Source organism: Leucoraja erinacea, chromosome 11 (genome assembly GCF_028641065.1).
Source record: "Leucoraja erinacea ecotype New England chromosome 11, Leri_hhj_1, whole genome shotgun sequence".
Classification (NCBI taxonomy): domain Eukaryota; kingdom Metazoa; phylum Chordata; class Chondrichthyes; order Rajiformes; family Rajidae; genus Leucoraja; species Leucoraja erinaceus.
In genome coordinates this window covers 13,840,722-13,857,331 of record NC_073387.1, presented here as the reverse complement: position 1 = coordinate 13,857,331, position 16,610 = coordinate 13,840,722, and the positions used below count along the sequence as shown (strand labels likewise).

The window sequence follows — 16,610 nt, the reverse complement described above, 5'->3', positions numbered from 1 at the left end:
CAACTCCATTCTCCCTACCTTAAAAATGCTTTATTTTTAATTCTTCCCAGCTCTGATGTAAAAGCCATAAACCTAAGATGCTAACTCTGTTTTTTTTTTTTACCCTCCAAAGGTGCTACCTGCCACGCTGAGTACTCCAGTGCTTTCAGTTCGGATTATGGCATCAAACTGAAACTGGAGGATTGGGGAGGCCAATAGTCGGACCTATATTGTTAATCATCGAAACAGCGGTGCCGAAACGACCGTTGCATTTCTGACATTTGCTTGGCGCGGTGAGCGAGGTCAGTCAGTTTCGAAGAGTTTTGAGGGAAGCCTGCAGTTTGGTAAAAGTTGTCGGTCTCTGCTGTTTTCCCAGTGCTGGAGCAGGAAGGCTTGTTTGGTAGAATGGGAGTGAGAGCTTCCTATCGGTTTTATACACACACGCTGTGTATAAAAGCGTTACCTCTTTACCTTGCTTCATGTTTCGAGCAAGATACTGTTCTTTTTGGAGTTAATATATTAAAAATGACAAAAGATCGGCGCCTCCAAAACAGTGGTGCCGAAACGGCGGCGCCAAAACAGTGGCGCCAAATGGTACCATTCCGATCGTTAATTGCCAACATCTCCATTGTTACAAATTCCTGATCTATTTTGAATTATTAGGCTGAGGAAGGAACCTTATCTCCACCATGACAAGTCATTTTATGATGCTGCCTTTTAATGGCTGAGAAAGATCTGGCTTGTGACTGGTACATTAATCACAACCTTCACTGAAATGGTGGGCTTGGAGGGTCAGACTGCAATGCTTTCTTCCTGTGAAATGTATAACAAACTACTTTGTTTCCAATACAGCAATGGGAAGTAGCTGTGAACACACTGATAAACAATCAAAGCAAGTGCCTCAACATGGTGCTTCTAAAATGCTTCAGATGATGTGAAGGTAACATCCATATTTGGTCCGTATCTGGAACATGTCACTAACAATAGGCTGCTCTTGGACTTGGTGGCACCTGGAAGGAACACACAGTGCTCGAATGGGTTTTATTTGATTGAGTACAAGCACACACAGTCTCAGCAGTTATTGATGTTTGGAGGAGCTCCTAAATCGTTCAAACAATTCCAACTTTTTTTTAAATATCTATTCATTTGGGGGATTTGCTACTTGCTGGCACGTCCAGCAATTATTGCCCATCGCTAATTGCCTTTGAGGTGATTTTGGTGAGCAAAATTCTTGAACCATTGATGATTTTCTGATAAAGGTAAACCCAATGTCAACGTGTAGAGATTGAAACCTAGTGCCAATGAAGGGAGAGTGTGATATTTCCAAATCAAGTTGTTGTGTTACCTGTTGATGGTGATGTTCCCACATGCCTGCTGCACATGCCCCTTTTGCTAGTAGTGATCACAAGTTTACATAGTTTGCTAGACCAACCAAAATCATTAACTGCACTATATTCTGTAGATGGCAGGTATTGCAAAGACAGAGGATCAGTCTGAAGAAGGGTCTCTACCCGAAAAATCACCTGTCAATGTTTTCCAGAGATGCTGCCTGAACTGCTGAGTTACTCCAGCACTATGTACCCTTGAGCCAGGCACGTGCCGTGAGTAATTACTCAGGGTAGGCAGTCAGTCGGCTTTAAAAAAAATTTAAACCGCGCATGCACAGATTGTTCTCTCCGTAAAAATTAAAAATAAAAACAGGACCAATTCAATTTGCTCAAGGCTTCCTAGTCTCCTTTATTCTGAATTACTGAATGGGGGGGGTGAAGGGTGATGGGAGGAGGTCCATGGCAGGTGGAGGGATGGTGGGAAAAACGGGAGCACAGGGAAAAGTTGAATCAGTTGTCATCTAATTGAATGACAACACTTGCTCAAGGGACCAATTGGGGGGAGTGTTCCTTTCACAGCATGTGGGGAGTCTGTGCCAGGGGTAAAGTTGTGGGGAGGGCAGGAGTGTTGAGAAGGAGGGGGTCGGGGATAATGCCAGTAACTCACTTACTCACCGCTGCCACAGCTCTCCGGGCGCGAAATCACCGCATTGTAGCCGGGGATAGAAGCAGCTCGGGGAGCTGCGAGCGGCTGCTGGGACCCGACAGCAGAACTGGCCGCCACTTCAGCGCCTTCTACCGGCCCGCTCACCTCTGGCAGTGCTCTCCATCTGAACACATCTCACCTGCCGCTCGCTCATGTCAGCCGCTTCCTGCAAATCTGCAAATCCTTAAATTCCCACAGCCGAGTAACCTAAGCGCGCTGTCGGAATTTAAGGATTTGCGACAGGAGAGAGGTTTTTAGATGGAGAGCTATCAGAGGTGAGCAGAGGCCGGCAGGCGCTGAGGTGGCGGCCGGCTCTGTTGTCCCACCCAGCAGCCGCTCACAGCCACCTGAGCTACTTCTCACACCCCCCGCCTCAATGCGATGGCTCCGTGCAAGGAGCGTCGCAAGTGGGTTACTGGTATGATCCAGATCCCCTCCTTCACAACGCTCCTACCCTCCCCACAACTTTACCCTGGGCCAGACTCCCCAAAAGCTGTGAAAGGAGCTCTCCCCCCACCCCCACACCCTGGGAAATATGGTATTTAAAAACATCATTGGTACACGAGCTCCATTCTTCTCTCTCCGTTTCCTAAGATACACTTAAAATAATGCCGATCCATATTTGAAAACCCCGCCAAGAAACTAGCACTGCACATGTGCAGTAGGCTGCTGTGCCTGCGCAGTACAGCAAAGGCAGAATTTCAGCTGTCTTCAGCCTCGCTTGTAATTGACAGCTTCCAGCAGCGCTGACGGCATGTGGGCTGCTCAGACCCTCAAGGGTTACAAGTGCTGTGGATGAAAGGCACGGAGAATTATGCCTGCCTAAGAGATCGATCTATTAGATTGGCATAATTCTCCCATGCCTTTACTATTTATATTTAGTAATTACCATGTTATAATTTTATTCAGGGTAGGCAGTGCCTACCTTGCCCACCCTGACGGCACGTGCCTGCCTTGAGTGAATGTGCTATTAAGCAGCACACTTTGTTCTGGATGGCATTGAGCTTCTTGAGCATTGTTTTGAAACCAGGTTAATCTGTTCATCAATATTACTTGGTTCCCTACCAAATGTCAACCATTCCTTTCCATCCCCTGATCGATGGGGAGATGTGAAATCTGTTGATTTTCAGTTTGTACAAGTCACTTAACAAAGGGTGTAACTGCCCCCTTCTGGAAACTGGCCAAGGAACACCATGAGAGAAACGCAAATGTTGATTTTCCATAATGGGATGGACATGAAGAAGGAAAAGAAACAAAACTTGAAGGAAAAATTATAATACGGAAACTAGCAGTTAATTGGCATCCGAGCATGATTGCTCTCTCTGACAGATGTTGAAGAGAGTTAACGTACTATTTCAAGTTGAAAAGTGCTCGCAAAATATATTTAAACTAATGTGTATTTACTGGTGAGTTTTGAACTTTTTCAAGACTTCCTTGTAATCTCAAGACCAAAGTGTATTAATAGCAATGAAAATTTAAAAAAAAAACTTACTGGAAATCTAAAATAAAAATAGAATATGTTGGGAAAGTTTAGCAGATCAGGCCTCATCTATGGGAAGAGAAACAGAGTTAATACTTCAGCTCAAAGAAGGGTACTTCAACTTTAAACATTAACTCTGCTTCCTTTCCCACCGTTGCAGCCTGACTTGCTGAATATATGAAGCATTATCTGTGTGTTTTGTTCAGTTTGTAGGGACAATTGTCAATCTTTACCGAAGCCAATTAACCTACAAATCTGTACGTCTTTGGAATGTGGGAGGAAACCAGAGCACTCAGGGAAAACCCACGCGGTCACAGGGAGAACGTACAGGCAGCACCCGAGGTCAGGATCGAACCTGGGTCTCTGGTGCTATAAGGCAGCAACTCTACTGCTGCGCCATTGTGCCGCCCTTCATGTTTATCAGTAGATTAGTGATAATATTTGTTGCTAAATAATGTCTACCTCAAATCGACGTTAGATCTTGAGAAATTGTTGCCAGAATAAATACATTGGTGGCAACTTAATAGATAAATCAAAATGTCACAGCTTTAGAATTCAACTCACCAATTGTCTTGCCTCTGACCTGGCTTGACTGGTAGTGAAGATCAACTTGCTTGTCACTTTTGAAATGTACGTAAATCGTCAAAAGGCCTCTTTGTAAAAGCAAACCAGGGCTTTCAGTGAATAGTTCTTACTCCCCCGAGCACACTCTGCATTCCTCCTCCCTGTTACCGTGAAGTCCCATGTCACTGCAAAATTAACTCTCTCAGCACAGATTTCCTTTGGGGATCTCTTTCCAGTTAAAGTAACTTGTTGAAAAAAAAAAAATCCTACTTTTTGATGAATTTTGATGAAATCCTCAGGATTCTTTTTTTTTTTAACATCCTAGTAAAGAATGAAAATTTATCTTTCAAAAGAATAGTTCATCTGGCTTTCTCAAAGGAAATGCCTGGCCCATCAAAAATATCCAATGAGGAAATAAAATACGGAGTCCGACACGTTTGCAGTAAGATGGAAAGCATCACCGAGTAGGCAGGAGGGAGAATTGTTTAATACTATTGTCTTGAAAAGGTTAAACAACAGACTTGAAGTATAAGTAACCTAATTAAAAATTGCCATTCGTTTATCTAAAGATAAGGAGCCTGACTCAGAGTTCGGTAATAGGAACATTATTTATCAGACATCACCAGAAGCCTGAAGCAAAGAGACCAGAACTCGTGGAATCATATCTACTGTGCCACATAAAGCAATCAAGGTTTAGATATCAAATGACAGGACAAAAATAGTGAAGAGGGTCCGAAATTGCAGGAGTTGCTCAGTGTGTATGATGTTCTCATTGGAGTCAGAGAAATACATAGAAACATAGAAAATAGGTGCAGGAGTAAGCCATTCGGCCCTTCGAGCCTGCACCGCCATTCAATATGATCATGGCTGATCATCCAACTCAGTATCCTGAACCTGCCTTCTCTCCATACCCCCTGATACCTTTAGCCACAAGGGCCACATCTAACTCCCTCTTAACTATAACCAATGAACTGGCCTCACTACCTTCTGTGACAGAGAATTCCAGAGATTCACCACTCTCTGTGTGAAAAATGTTTTCCTCATCTCGGTCCTAAAAGATTTCCCCTTTATCCTTAAACTGTGACCCCTTGTTCTGGACTTCCCCAGCAGCGGGAACAATCTTCCTGCATCTAGCCTGTCCAACCCCTTAAGAATTTTGTAAGTTAATTCTTAAGGGGTTGAACAGGCTAGATGCAGGAAGATACAGGACGGACTCCTGTTTTGCAGAACCAAACCCTAGAGATTTTTTTTATTTTTTATTTTTTTGTTAGAAGTAAGTACAATAATGTGGTACCACAGTACCTAATACTTGTTGACATATTACATTTCATATACAACTTCTTATTTTTAATTTAATAATAAAACAGGAATAAGGAAATAAATAAAAGAATAGAAAAGGAGAGCTTGACATAGAGTGGTGTGTGAAATAGATAGATAGCCCGAAAGAAGAAAGAAAAAAGAAGAAGTAGAAAAAGAACGAGAAAGAGACGAAATAGAGAAGAAAAAAAAGAAAAAAGGAAAAAGGAGATTAAAAGCGCTATACCTATTCAATGTTCCTGGCCACCCGTCACCTGATTCTGAAACATTTTATAAACCCTGGAGATTTTAAACAGGCACCATCGTGTAACACAGCTTCAGTACTGCCATAGATAGACACAAAAAGCTCGAGTAACTCAGCGGGACAGGCAGCATCTCTGGAGAGAAGGAATGGGTGGCCTTTCAGGTCGAGACCCATCTAAAGACTGCCATAAGTCTGCATGGGTTTAATCTGGTCATTAATTAAATTCAGGGACCAAATTTACTCGGGGTGTTTACAAAAAATGTCATTAGAACAGAAGGGATTGGAAGCCACAAGAGGTAGTGCAGTGGAAGAGCTGGCAGAGCTGCTGCCTCACAGTCTCTGTGATTTGCATTCAATCCTGACCTTGGATACTGCCTGTGTGGAGTTTGCACATTCACCCTGCAAAGATGTGCATTTCCTGCTGGTGCTCTGGTTTTTCAAAGACACACAGGTTGGTTTAGTTTAGTTTGGAGATACAGCGTGGAATCAGGCCCTTTGGCCCACTGAGTCTGCGCTGACCAGCGATCCCATATACTAGCCCTATCCTACACACTAGAGACAATTTATATTTTTTATCAAAGCCAATTAACTACAAACCTATATGTCTTTGGATTGTGGGAGGAAACTGGAACCTCCGGAGAAAATGCATGCAGTTACGGGAAGAATGTACAAACTCCGTTCAGATAGCATCCGTAATCAGGATTGAACCTGGGCATCAGGCACTGCAAGGCAGCAACACTACTGCTGCATCACCATATTGGTTTACTATTGATATTGGTTGGTGGGTTAATTGGCCACTGTGAATTGTAGTGACTAGGTGAGCATTAGAAGCGAAGAGGCACTTGATGAGAATATGGGTAAATATAATGTGGGATGAATGCAGGTATAGTCTAAATGAATGGTTTATGGATGGAGGTACAACAAGTCTATTTTAGTGCTGTATCTCACCCAGACCCTATGACTTAAATAGCCAATGTAATTACCCAGCACAAGCAAAATAAATAAGTTTAGCAGCGATACATGGTTGGAATCAAAATATCTCTAATTCAATTTATTTATTAGTAGATAGAGATACAGAGTCGAAGACTCCTACTGTGTGGAAACAGGTCTTTTGGCCCAACTTGTCCACGCTGACCAACACTATCTACACTAGTCCCACCTGACTGTGTTTGGCCCATTTCCCTCTAAACCTGTCCAATCTAAGTACCTGTCCAAATGGTTCATAAACATTGCGATATTACCTGCCTCAACTACCTCCTCCGGCAGCTCGTTCCATATATGCACTACCCACTGTGTAATAAAGATGCCATGAGAAATGGTAAAGCCTTGTTGTAGTTTTCATCAATGCTGCTGTGGCATTTGATTCCGCAGACAATAAATTTACTATTGAAAGACACAAAATGCTGGAGTAACTCAGTGGGTCAGACAGCATCCCTGGAGAACAAGGATAGATGACATTTTGGGTCGGGACCCTTCTTCAGACTGATTACTTACTATTTAAGCAGATTATTACTGGAATACTAGTACCTTACCATTAAGATTCTTGGTTGCATGGGCATAAACATACATTTTATTGATCACATTGTTGACGTATATTTTATCCAAATACCATGATTGAAGACAATAAAGCAAATATTGGGCTCATCCTATTAAAGAGAGGAATAAAGAAAAAGTGACCTGCTATCTCCAGTTTTGTTCAATATCATAATTTTGTTTAACATGTTTGGTAGATGAGGAAGACAGTGATTTTTATTTGGATGGTACAAAACTAATTGATTGAAAGAAACAGCATGGAAACAGTCCTTTAGCCCACAGAGACCACGCCGACCATTGGTCACTTGCTCACACTATTTCCATGTTAGCTCAACTTTCACATCCACTCCCTACGCACTCGTGAAAATTTACAGAGGCTAATTAAGTTACAAGCCTGCATGTCTTTGGGATGTGGGATGAAACTGGTGCAGATCCTGAGGCCGCCGATGGGCGCTGAGAGTGGTCGGTCGGGCTGTCGGTGGGTTCTATGAGTGGTCGGTCGGCGAGTGGTCGGTCGGGCGGGCTGTCGGTGGGTTCTATGAGTGGTCGGTCGGCGAGTGGTCGGTCGGGCGGGCTGTCGGACAGCCGGTGTTGTAGTGAGCGAGCGGGCGGACTGACGGAGCCGGCACTCTGCGGGTGCTTAAGGCGGCCCGGGCGGCGTGCTGCTCCCCATCATCATCACCATGATGATCCAGAAGGGCATGCTGGCCGAGGTGGATGCGCTGCGAGGCCACACGTATGGAGCCCGCAGCCGGTCCCAAAGCGGCACCAGCTCCAGCCATGGGCTGCTCTGGAAGGGGGGGCGAGTTAGAGTTAGGGTTAGACATTTACCTGTCAGTGGAAGAAGCATTAGCCTTCCCCCAGCCTGGCACTGCCGTAGTCCCACTATGGCCGTGACCCCCACTCTGTACACTGGCAGTCAGTGGGGTTCAGTAAATGGGGGAACCCAGTGGAACTGCCCTCACCCATTAATTAGGCTGGTTCAGGAGCCGGACCTCTGTGGCAGTCTCATTCAAAATACGCACTCACAATTACATTCATTATATTATTATTATATAATATAATTTTATATAATTACAGTCATATATATCTATATACGTCATATATATATATATATGGTATAATAATATATGGTTTCAATAGACCGCACCATGGAATTAGGCTCCCCGTGGAGTAATACGAGCATTGAACACTAGATGGCGCTTACTTTTTCGATCTAATTTTACTTTTTCGATCTCAATTAGTGTGCAACTTTTGGCACTGACGAATTGTGACTTCTTTCTGAATTAAATTTGATCTAAATCTGTGCAAAATGTCAAGTAGTTCCCAGACATGGGTCATGAAAGTTAAATTCTAGACACATTTTCGATGCTTGGCCCACAGCCACATTGTCTGCCTCAAAATAATTTTGCTCAGGTTCATGGGTGATTTTCTCCCAGTTTGGTTTGTGGGTTCTAAGGCAACTGTTGAGACAATGTTGAAACCTAGACTCTTCCACTGGCACCTGGGCAGGTAACCTTTAGGATAGTGCACTCTTTCAAGATTTATGCTGGAATTCGTTGTGCTTCTAAAGCATTGACAGGATATGTTCTCAGTGGCATCCCACATGCTCCTTCTCCACCGGGAGTGATCACAATGATATCTAGGAGTCAATGGGGATGTTGCATGTTTTCAAGCACATCCTCAAATCATTTCCTCTGTCCACCTGGTAATATCTCCCTGTGACTAGGCCTGGAATTGAGTTTCTGCTTCAGCAGTCCTTGGTTCCTGCCGTGACTTTTGGAACGCAGAAAGCAATCACGCACAGCCCAAAAGAAAGAGCAACATGATCTTGACTTTATGATGTTGATTGAGTGTAAACAAAGACAGCAATCGTGATATAGATTATTCTACGGTCATCTTCGAAAGCGAAGATGTCCGATTAACGCCCTATTTAAAAGTCGGCATTTTTACAAGTGTAGCATTCCGCTAATATCAGACGATCAAGGCATTTCAGAGAGCTTTGATAGGATGCACATCACTGCTCTCTGGAACCTGCCACTCAGTTTGAAAGGGCAATAATTGCAGGACGGTGGGGGAGACAAGCAGAGTCGTGTTACTGAAATGGTCGGAATAGATTAAACAGGTTTGTTCAGTGCAGAACATTTCTATAACCGTATACTTGCAGTTTGCTTCAAGATCTGCAGTTTTGGGGTAATAATTAAATTCAATTGTGGGAAAAGCCTGTCAATTCCTATGTTGTGCATCCTATGATAGAAGAGATATGGCATGTGAAATAATCTGAATGTTACTTCATTTTAAATACAGGATTGGGTGTATATATTTTTGTTTTAATGTTGTCATTATTAGAACAGTTTTTTGTTGTAGTTTACTCCTGCTCTCCCTCTCTCTACCTCCCCTGAAGTTGTTGGCATCCCCTGGATATAAATTCCACAAATAGTAATCGTTCATTTATGCCTTACACATGGTCATTTCATAAACCTTGGCTGATACATGAATGTCGGAGGGATCACAATGGAGCCTTGTTCCCTCCGAATGTGACACCCATTCAAATGCACACGATTACCAATGTGTAGCAATCTGGAGTAATTCTGTTCCACACACACGCATGTACATATCCTGGGATGAATTCTTCTAATCATAATCTTTAAAATGTCACAGCCAATTTTAATGCCTCAGAGCTGACACCCACTGAATAAACTTGTTGAGGCTTTAGCAGACAGATTTGGTATTGAGCGGCACGGTGGAGCAGCGGTAGAGTTGCAGCCTTACAGTGCCAGAGACACGGGTTCGATCCTGACTATGGGTGCTGCCTGTACGGAGTTGGTATGTTCTCCCCGTGACCGCGTAGGTTTTCCCCAGAGACTCCGATTCCCTCCCACATTCCTTGACATACAGATTTGTAGGTTAATTGTCCTCGTTAAAAATTGTAAATTGTCCCCAGTGTGTAGGATAGGGCTAGTGTATGGGGATTGCTGGTCAGTGCGAACTTGGTGGGCCGAAGGGCCTGCTTCCATGCGGTATCTCTAAACTAAACAGATTTCAAACAAACTTCAACTTAGCTTCTTCTTTTTCCTCGGGTGGTGTTCCATTTCACATCATTCCAAGTTTTCAATGAATTGCTATTCATTTGCCTGGACTTGTTAGACATTTTATATAGTTCCCACTAGTTTCACTTAAAACATATTTGGACCAAAGTCACAAAGCACTCGTTTCTCAACATTCCTCAATGTTCATTAAAAAGGGAGGTGACGCCGAGTTTTCAGTCAGAGAGTCATGTGGACTGTTACCATTTAGACCAGAAAGGTTCACTCAGTAACACAAAAAGATTCCTGGATTTAAAGTCAGTTTTCATGCAGACTGCACCAACAACCAAATTGGAATAGGAAATAAGAACAGTGTTTCAATAAATGGACCACTCCAATCATACTATTGGATATAACCCAAAAGCAAAACATCAAGATCACAGCGTTAAATTAAGATTTACACGTCCCCATATGTGCTTGTGCCAAAGAAACTTACTTCATCCTGCAAACTGTCCACCCTTTCGCTTACTCTCGCTGTGGTCCCATTAGGACCCGGCTAATCCCTCCTTTCATCTGCAGCTGCAATTAATTCAGTTCCACAGTCCACATAGAACAGGAATGAATAGAAAGTGTGCACATAGGAAATGGTTTGATCTTTACCATTTGTTTGTTGTTGCATAGAGAGGAGAAGAAACTCACACCTGTTCAAAACCGACTGCCTCCTAAGTTTCGAGCACCTTGTAACGACTCCCTGCGCTGAACATTTCAACCACTTAATAACCACTAACAGTTAACGTGAAAGATCAGATAGAGCTTCCAGTTAAAAGCATGATGACAAGAGACCAGCTTTGAACCGTGTACTTGCCTTCTTTGCCGGTCTGGAAACAGCGGCAAACAGGAAGTAATCAAGACAGATTGCAAGAGAGGGACACGGGAGTGAAACACATTGCGAGTAAATTTAGCTTGAAGCACAGTGCTGTTAAAAGCACCGTTTCCATGTTAAATTTTACAGTGAATTTGACGGTGCGTAAGAAGGTCGTTTGCCCCACTGCAATTGTTTTCATCTCTGGTTCACGGAGTTAGACTTTGCCATCAGCCAGGCTTGTGCTGGAGCTGTGCCAGGCAATTTCAATAGCCTGGGGCAGCAGATTTGGGGGCTTTAACAGGTGTGGTGCATGTGAGGCACACTTCATCCTTGGCACCCAACGCATTAAGGGAGAGGGGCATTGTGAACAATCTGTGCATCTGCCCCTCATCATGCCACCCACCCACCACCCCTGTTCTTTTGATAAAATATCGGACAGACGCCATAATGAACACAGTTTAGACATAGTCTTCAATTATTCTGTGGTCAGATATCCTTTGATGACGCAATGGTTATTTACTCCAGTGCAAGTCCATTTACAATTTAATTAAAGTCAGTTTTATTTAATTTTCCTTTCTAAAATTATTTTCCGAATCCAGGAATCCTGAATAGACAATTGATTAACACTGACAGGGTTTGTTCATTTCTTTTAAAGTTGATATCCCAGTTTCCTCCTGGGGTCTGCCTCAGCCCCATGCCTTGCTTGGTATCATCTCAATAAACACAGACTTTGATTACCCTGTTCTGATTGATTGTCAAGCAGACCCATGCAAATGTTGGCCCACTTACAGTGGAGAGAACGTCATCAATGTCTTTGTCACCTCCAGATTTCAATAGTGTTTGGTGGTTTTCCATTTTCCTCGTTCTACGAACATTAGCTCAACCAAAGCACCCGTACCCACATCTCAACCCATGTTATGTCTAGATCACCCTGCAGTTCGATTCTGTGCAGACTGTTTCAATCCCTGTCTGCCCACATTGCCATTACCACTGTAATCTCCCCAATCCTCTATTCCTCTCATCTTGACCTTCTGTGTATCAAAATTAAAAGCTTTGCCTTTAACTGCCTAGATCCTACTCTTTGGAAGTCCTGTCCCACCACCTGCTTCTCCCCTTTCATTAATCCCCCCTCTCAAACCTCACATCCTATCTACTTCCTTCTTCTTCAGCTAACGACTTAACTTTGGTCTTTCCAGTGCTTAGTTTTGGTTTAGAGATAGAGCGGAAACAGGCCCTTCGGCCCAACGAGTCCGCACCGACCAGCGATCCCTGCACTATCCTACACATAATTTACACTTATACCAAGCCAATTAACCTACAAAGCTGTACGTCTTTGGAATTGAGGAGATGACGTCCAAAGAGTAGCAAGATCTCGGCGAAAACTCACGCGGTCACGGGGGGAACGTACAAATGCCGTACAGACAGCGTCCATATCCATGACCGAACCTGGGTCTCCGGCATTGCAAGCACTGTAAGGCAGCAACATCCTGGTACACAAAACAGTGCTTTGTTCCTGCAGCAGTTATCTTTTAAATCATGCCCCTGAACAGCTCAGGAAGATGTTTTATTTCCTTGTTAAAGAAGTTACCCAAGTAGATGATTATACTCAAAAGAACACACAGTGCTCGAGTAACTCAACAGGTCAGGCAGCATATCTGGAGAACATGGATAGGTGATGTTTTGGGTCAAGACCCTTCTTCAGATATTATAATATTGATCATTCTATTTACAATCTTCAGGAATATACTATTGTTTTCTGGCCAATACCATTGATCAGTGAGATGTGATAAGGTTATTAGACTGAGGGTAACAAAGAATTATAGATAATAACTAGACCAAGTGGGACCCGTTTGGGTGGGCTGGTCCCCCAACGTAATATTCCACCTCTCCACCAATTCCAATATTGGTGGCCATTGGGGTGGAGGGGGGGGTGGGGGGGGGGGGGGGGGGGGGGGGGGTGGGTGCTAAGGTTGCTGTCTTGAATGTTAGTATGGGTGTTGTGGGTTGATGGGACTGGTTTCCAGAGGGCTATATTGGACATTGTGGGCGAAATGGATTCTTCAGGTGGCAGTTCAGTCACTCAAGCCTGATGTGCTGGTAGCTCACTCATGGCTGCTGGGCTGGCAGTTGACTCACGGCTATTCCTTGACATTCCATTACAAGCAGGGTGCAAGGCCACCAAATTCAAATGCAGTTTCCTACCACTTCAAGCAGGGTGCAAAGCCACCGAATTCAAGTGCAGTTTTCTTCCACATCAAGCAGGGTGCAAGGCCACCAAATTCAAGTGCAGTTTCCGACCACTTCAAGCAGGGTGCAAGGCCACAAAATTCAAGTGCAGTTTCACACCACTTCAAGCAGGTTGCAAGGCCAACAAATTCAAGTGCAGTTTCATACCACTTCCAGCAGGGTACAAGGCCACTAAATTCAAGTGCAGTTTCATCCTATTTCATGCAGGGTGCAAGGCCACCACATTCAAATGCAGTTTCATACCATTTCAAGCAGAGTGAAACCACCATAAAACCACACAAACCACCACAAAACCACACACAGTTCAGTAGACATTCAGTGTGCTCAGTTGATTCACAGCTCAGACAGATTCGTGATCTCTCCCTTCCCATCTTGCAGAGACTGAGCCACACCCAAACTTCTGGGTTTTATAATCCCTCCCCCCTCCCACCGGAAGGGGCGTGGCCTTCATTGCATGATTGACAGGAGAGAGATTCTCAATATTTTTTAAACACCAATAACACTTTTATTTTTCATTGATGGGATGAATAATCTGCACCTGATGAGCGGAGGGGGACAGAGTAAGATGGCCAAAAATCACAGCCATAAGTGGTAGTGTTTTATCTAAAATCAATATACCGTGCAAACAGGAAGTTGTCAAGTTTGGGCTTTTAAGTCTAAGTTAAGTCTGAAGAAGGGTTTTGACCCGAGATGTTGCCTATTTCCTTTGCTCCATAGATGCTGCTGCACCTGCTGAGTTTCTCCAGCTTTTTTGTGTACCTAGGCTTTTAATCATTTGCCATTTCAAACATTTGCTGTACTTTATTTCAAACCGACCACCACCAACCATTCGCTGTGCTTTATTTCGAACCTACCACATTTTCATTTTCGAACCACAATAAGGGCGCTCAAGGTCAGTAAAACCACACTCATAGTTTAGTAGACATGTGTTCAATGTTATTCACAGCTCAGACTGAGAGACGTGACCCTCTCGCTTCCCCCATCTTGCAGAGATTGACTGAGGCACTCTACACTTCCGGGTTTTATAGTCCCTCCGGAAGGGGCGTGGCTTTCAGGAGAGAGAATCTCAACATTTTTAAAACACTAATAACTTTTTTTTTAATCGATGGGAAAAATCCTCTTTGCACAGCGGAGGGGGACTCTGAATAAGAAGGCCAAAAATCACAGCCATAAGTGGCAGTTTTTTTTCTAAAATCAATATACAGAACACCAGGAAGTGGTTAAGATCAGACTTTTAGTAATATAGATATTGCCTAACAAACAACTGAAATTGGTCTTTGTTTATAAACTTAATAAATATAAAGGGCACAGTGATGGTCACCTTATTAGATTACTAAGCCAAGCCTTTACTCTTATTGTGAAGCGTGAATATAAATCTCAAAATGGAATCCGTCAAAATTGCGTTCAGCTTACTCACTAATGGAAATTGTGTTTAATGCTTATAAGGGTGAGGTGCTACATCTTGGCAGGTCAAATCAAAATAGGGCATATATGGTAAATGGTAGTTAATTGAGGAATGCAGTTGAACAGAGGGATCTAGGAATAACTGTGCATAGTTCCCTGAGGGTGGAATCTCATGTAGATAGGGTGGTAAAGAAAGCTTTTGGTGTGCTGGCCTTTATAAATCAGAGCATTGAGTATAGAAGTTGGGATGTAATGTTAAAATTGTACAAGGCATTGGTGTCTCCAATTCTGGAGTATGGTGTACAATTTTGGTCGCCTAATTATAGGAAGGATGTCAACAAAATAGAGAGAGTACAGAGGAGATTTACTGGAATGTTGCCTGGGTTTCAGCAACTAAGTTACAGAGAAAGGTTGAACAAGTTAGGTCTTTATTCTTTTGAGGGGATATTCTAAGGGGGGACTTGATAGAGGTCTTTAAAATGATGAGAGGGATAGACAGAGTTGACATGGATAAGCTTTTCCCATTGTCAGTAGGGAAGATTCAAACAAGAGGACATGACTTGAGAATTAAGGGACAGAAGTTTAGAGGTAACATGAGGGGGATCTTCTTTACTCAGAGAGTGGTGGTGTGTGGAATGAGCTTCCAGAGGAAGTGGTGGAGGCAGGTTAGATTTTATAATTTAAAAATAAATTGGATAGGTATATGGAGGGAGTTAGATGTGGCTCTTGTGGATAAAGGGATCAGCGGGTATGGAGAGAACGCAGGTATAGGATACTGAGTTGGATGATCAGCCATGATCATATTGAATGGCGGTGCAGGCTCGAAGGGACGAATGGCCTACTCCTGCACCTATTTTCTATGTTTCTATGTTTCTATGAAAGGAATGGAGGGTTATGGTCTGAATGTAGGTAGATGGGACTAGGTAAGAGTAAGTGTTCGGCACGGACTAGAAGCGCCGAGATGGCCTGTTTCCGTGCTGTAATTATTATATGGTTATATTGTACCAATAGTGACAATTATTATTTATCCAGTTACAACCATTCTTCTTTTGGAAAGGAAATTGACTGTTTTTATCTGCTCTGGCCTAATGGGGAATTAGATCTACCAAAGTAGTTGACTGGGAACTACCTTAAGTACAAAAAATGGGACAAGGTCAATTTTGAAGATATTAGACAGGATCGTGCAGAAGTTGACTGGGAGATGCTTGGAAAGTGCAAGGTTTTCAAAGGTGAGATTGGGAGAGCATGTTCCTGTTTGAGTGAAGGGAAAGGCTGGCAGGTTTGGTTGATGAGGATATTGAGACTTTTTTCAGAAATAATAAGTCGGATGTTAGGTGCAGCCAGCTGGTACCTCAAGCAGGAATTTAACAAATGTAAGAATATACTTCAGAGGAAATCAGGAAGGCACAAAGAAGACATGAGATAGCTCTGGTACACAAGATAAAGGAAAGATTTAAGAGATTCAACAGGTATGGGTAAGAGCAAAAGGGTTACAAGTAATAGAATAAATCTCCTTAAGGATCAACATGGAATAATCTATGTGTCATGACACAGGAGATGGGCCAGGTCTTAATTGTTTTTCTGACTGGATGCCTGCGACCAGAGGTGAGCCATGAGGATCTGTGCTGGGTCCACTGTTGTTTGTCATCTATATTAATGATTTGGATGCCAATGTTGTTCACAAAGTTTAGTAAACTTGAGGATGCACCAAAATTGGTGGTATAATGGACAGTGAGAAAGACTTTCGACGTTTACATAAGGATCTGCGTCAACTAGGGAAATGGACCAAGGAATGACAACAGGAATTTTACTTTGACAAGAGTGAGGAGATGTATTTTTGATGTCAAGCAAGGGTAGAGCTTAAACAGTAAATGTGAGGGCACTGGAGAGTGTTAGAGAGCAGAGTGACCGAGGGGT

At 43.2% G+C, this 16,610-nt stretch overlaps 1 protein-coding gene across 7 annotated transcripts in view; it reads right to left on the bottom strand.

Annotated features, from left to right (window-relative positions):
- LOC129701476 (fibroblast growth factor 1-like) overlaps positions 1-16,610 on the bottom strand; it is a 47,741-nt gene that overhangs the window by 18,507 nt on the left and 12,624 nt on the right. The window contains exon 1 of one of the 7 annotated variants that reach the window (XM_055642672.1): positions 13,591-13,619. The exons of 2 other annotated variants lie outside the window; for them this stretch is intronic. In XM_055642672.1, coding sequence (XP_055498647.1) covers positions 13,591-13,604 — 14 coding nt within the window. In that variant the 5' untranslated portion in view covers positions 13,605-13,619. 4 more of the 7 variants (XM_055642677.1, XM_055642678.1, XM_055642673.1 and 1 more) reach the window with 4 other exon arrangements.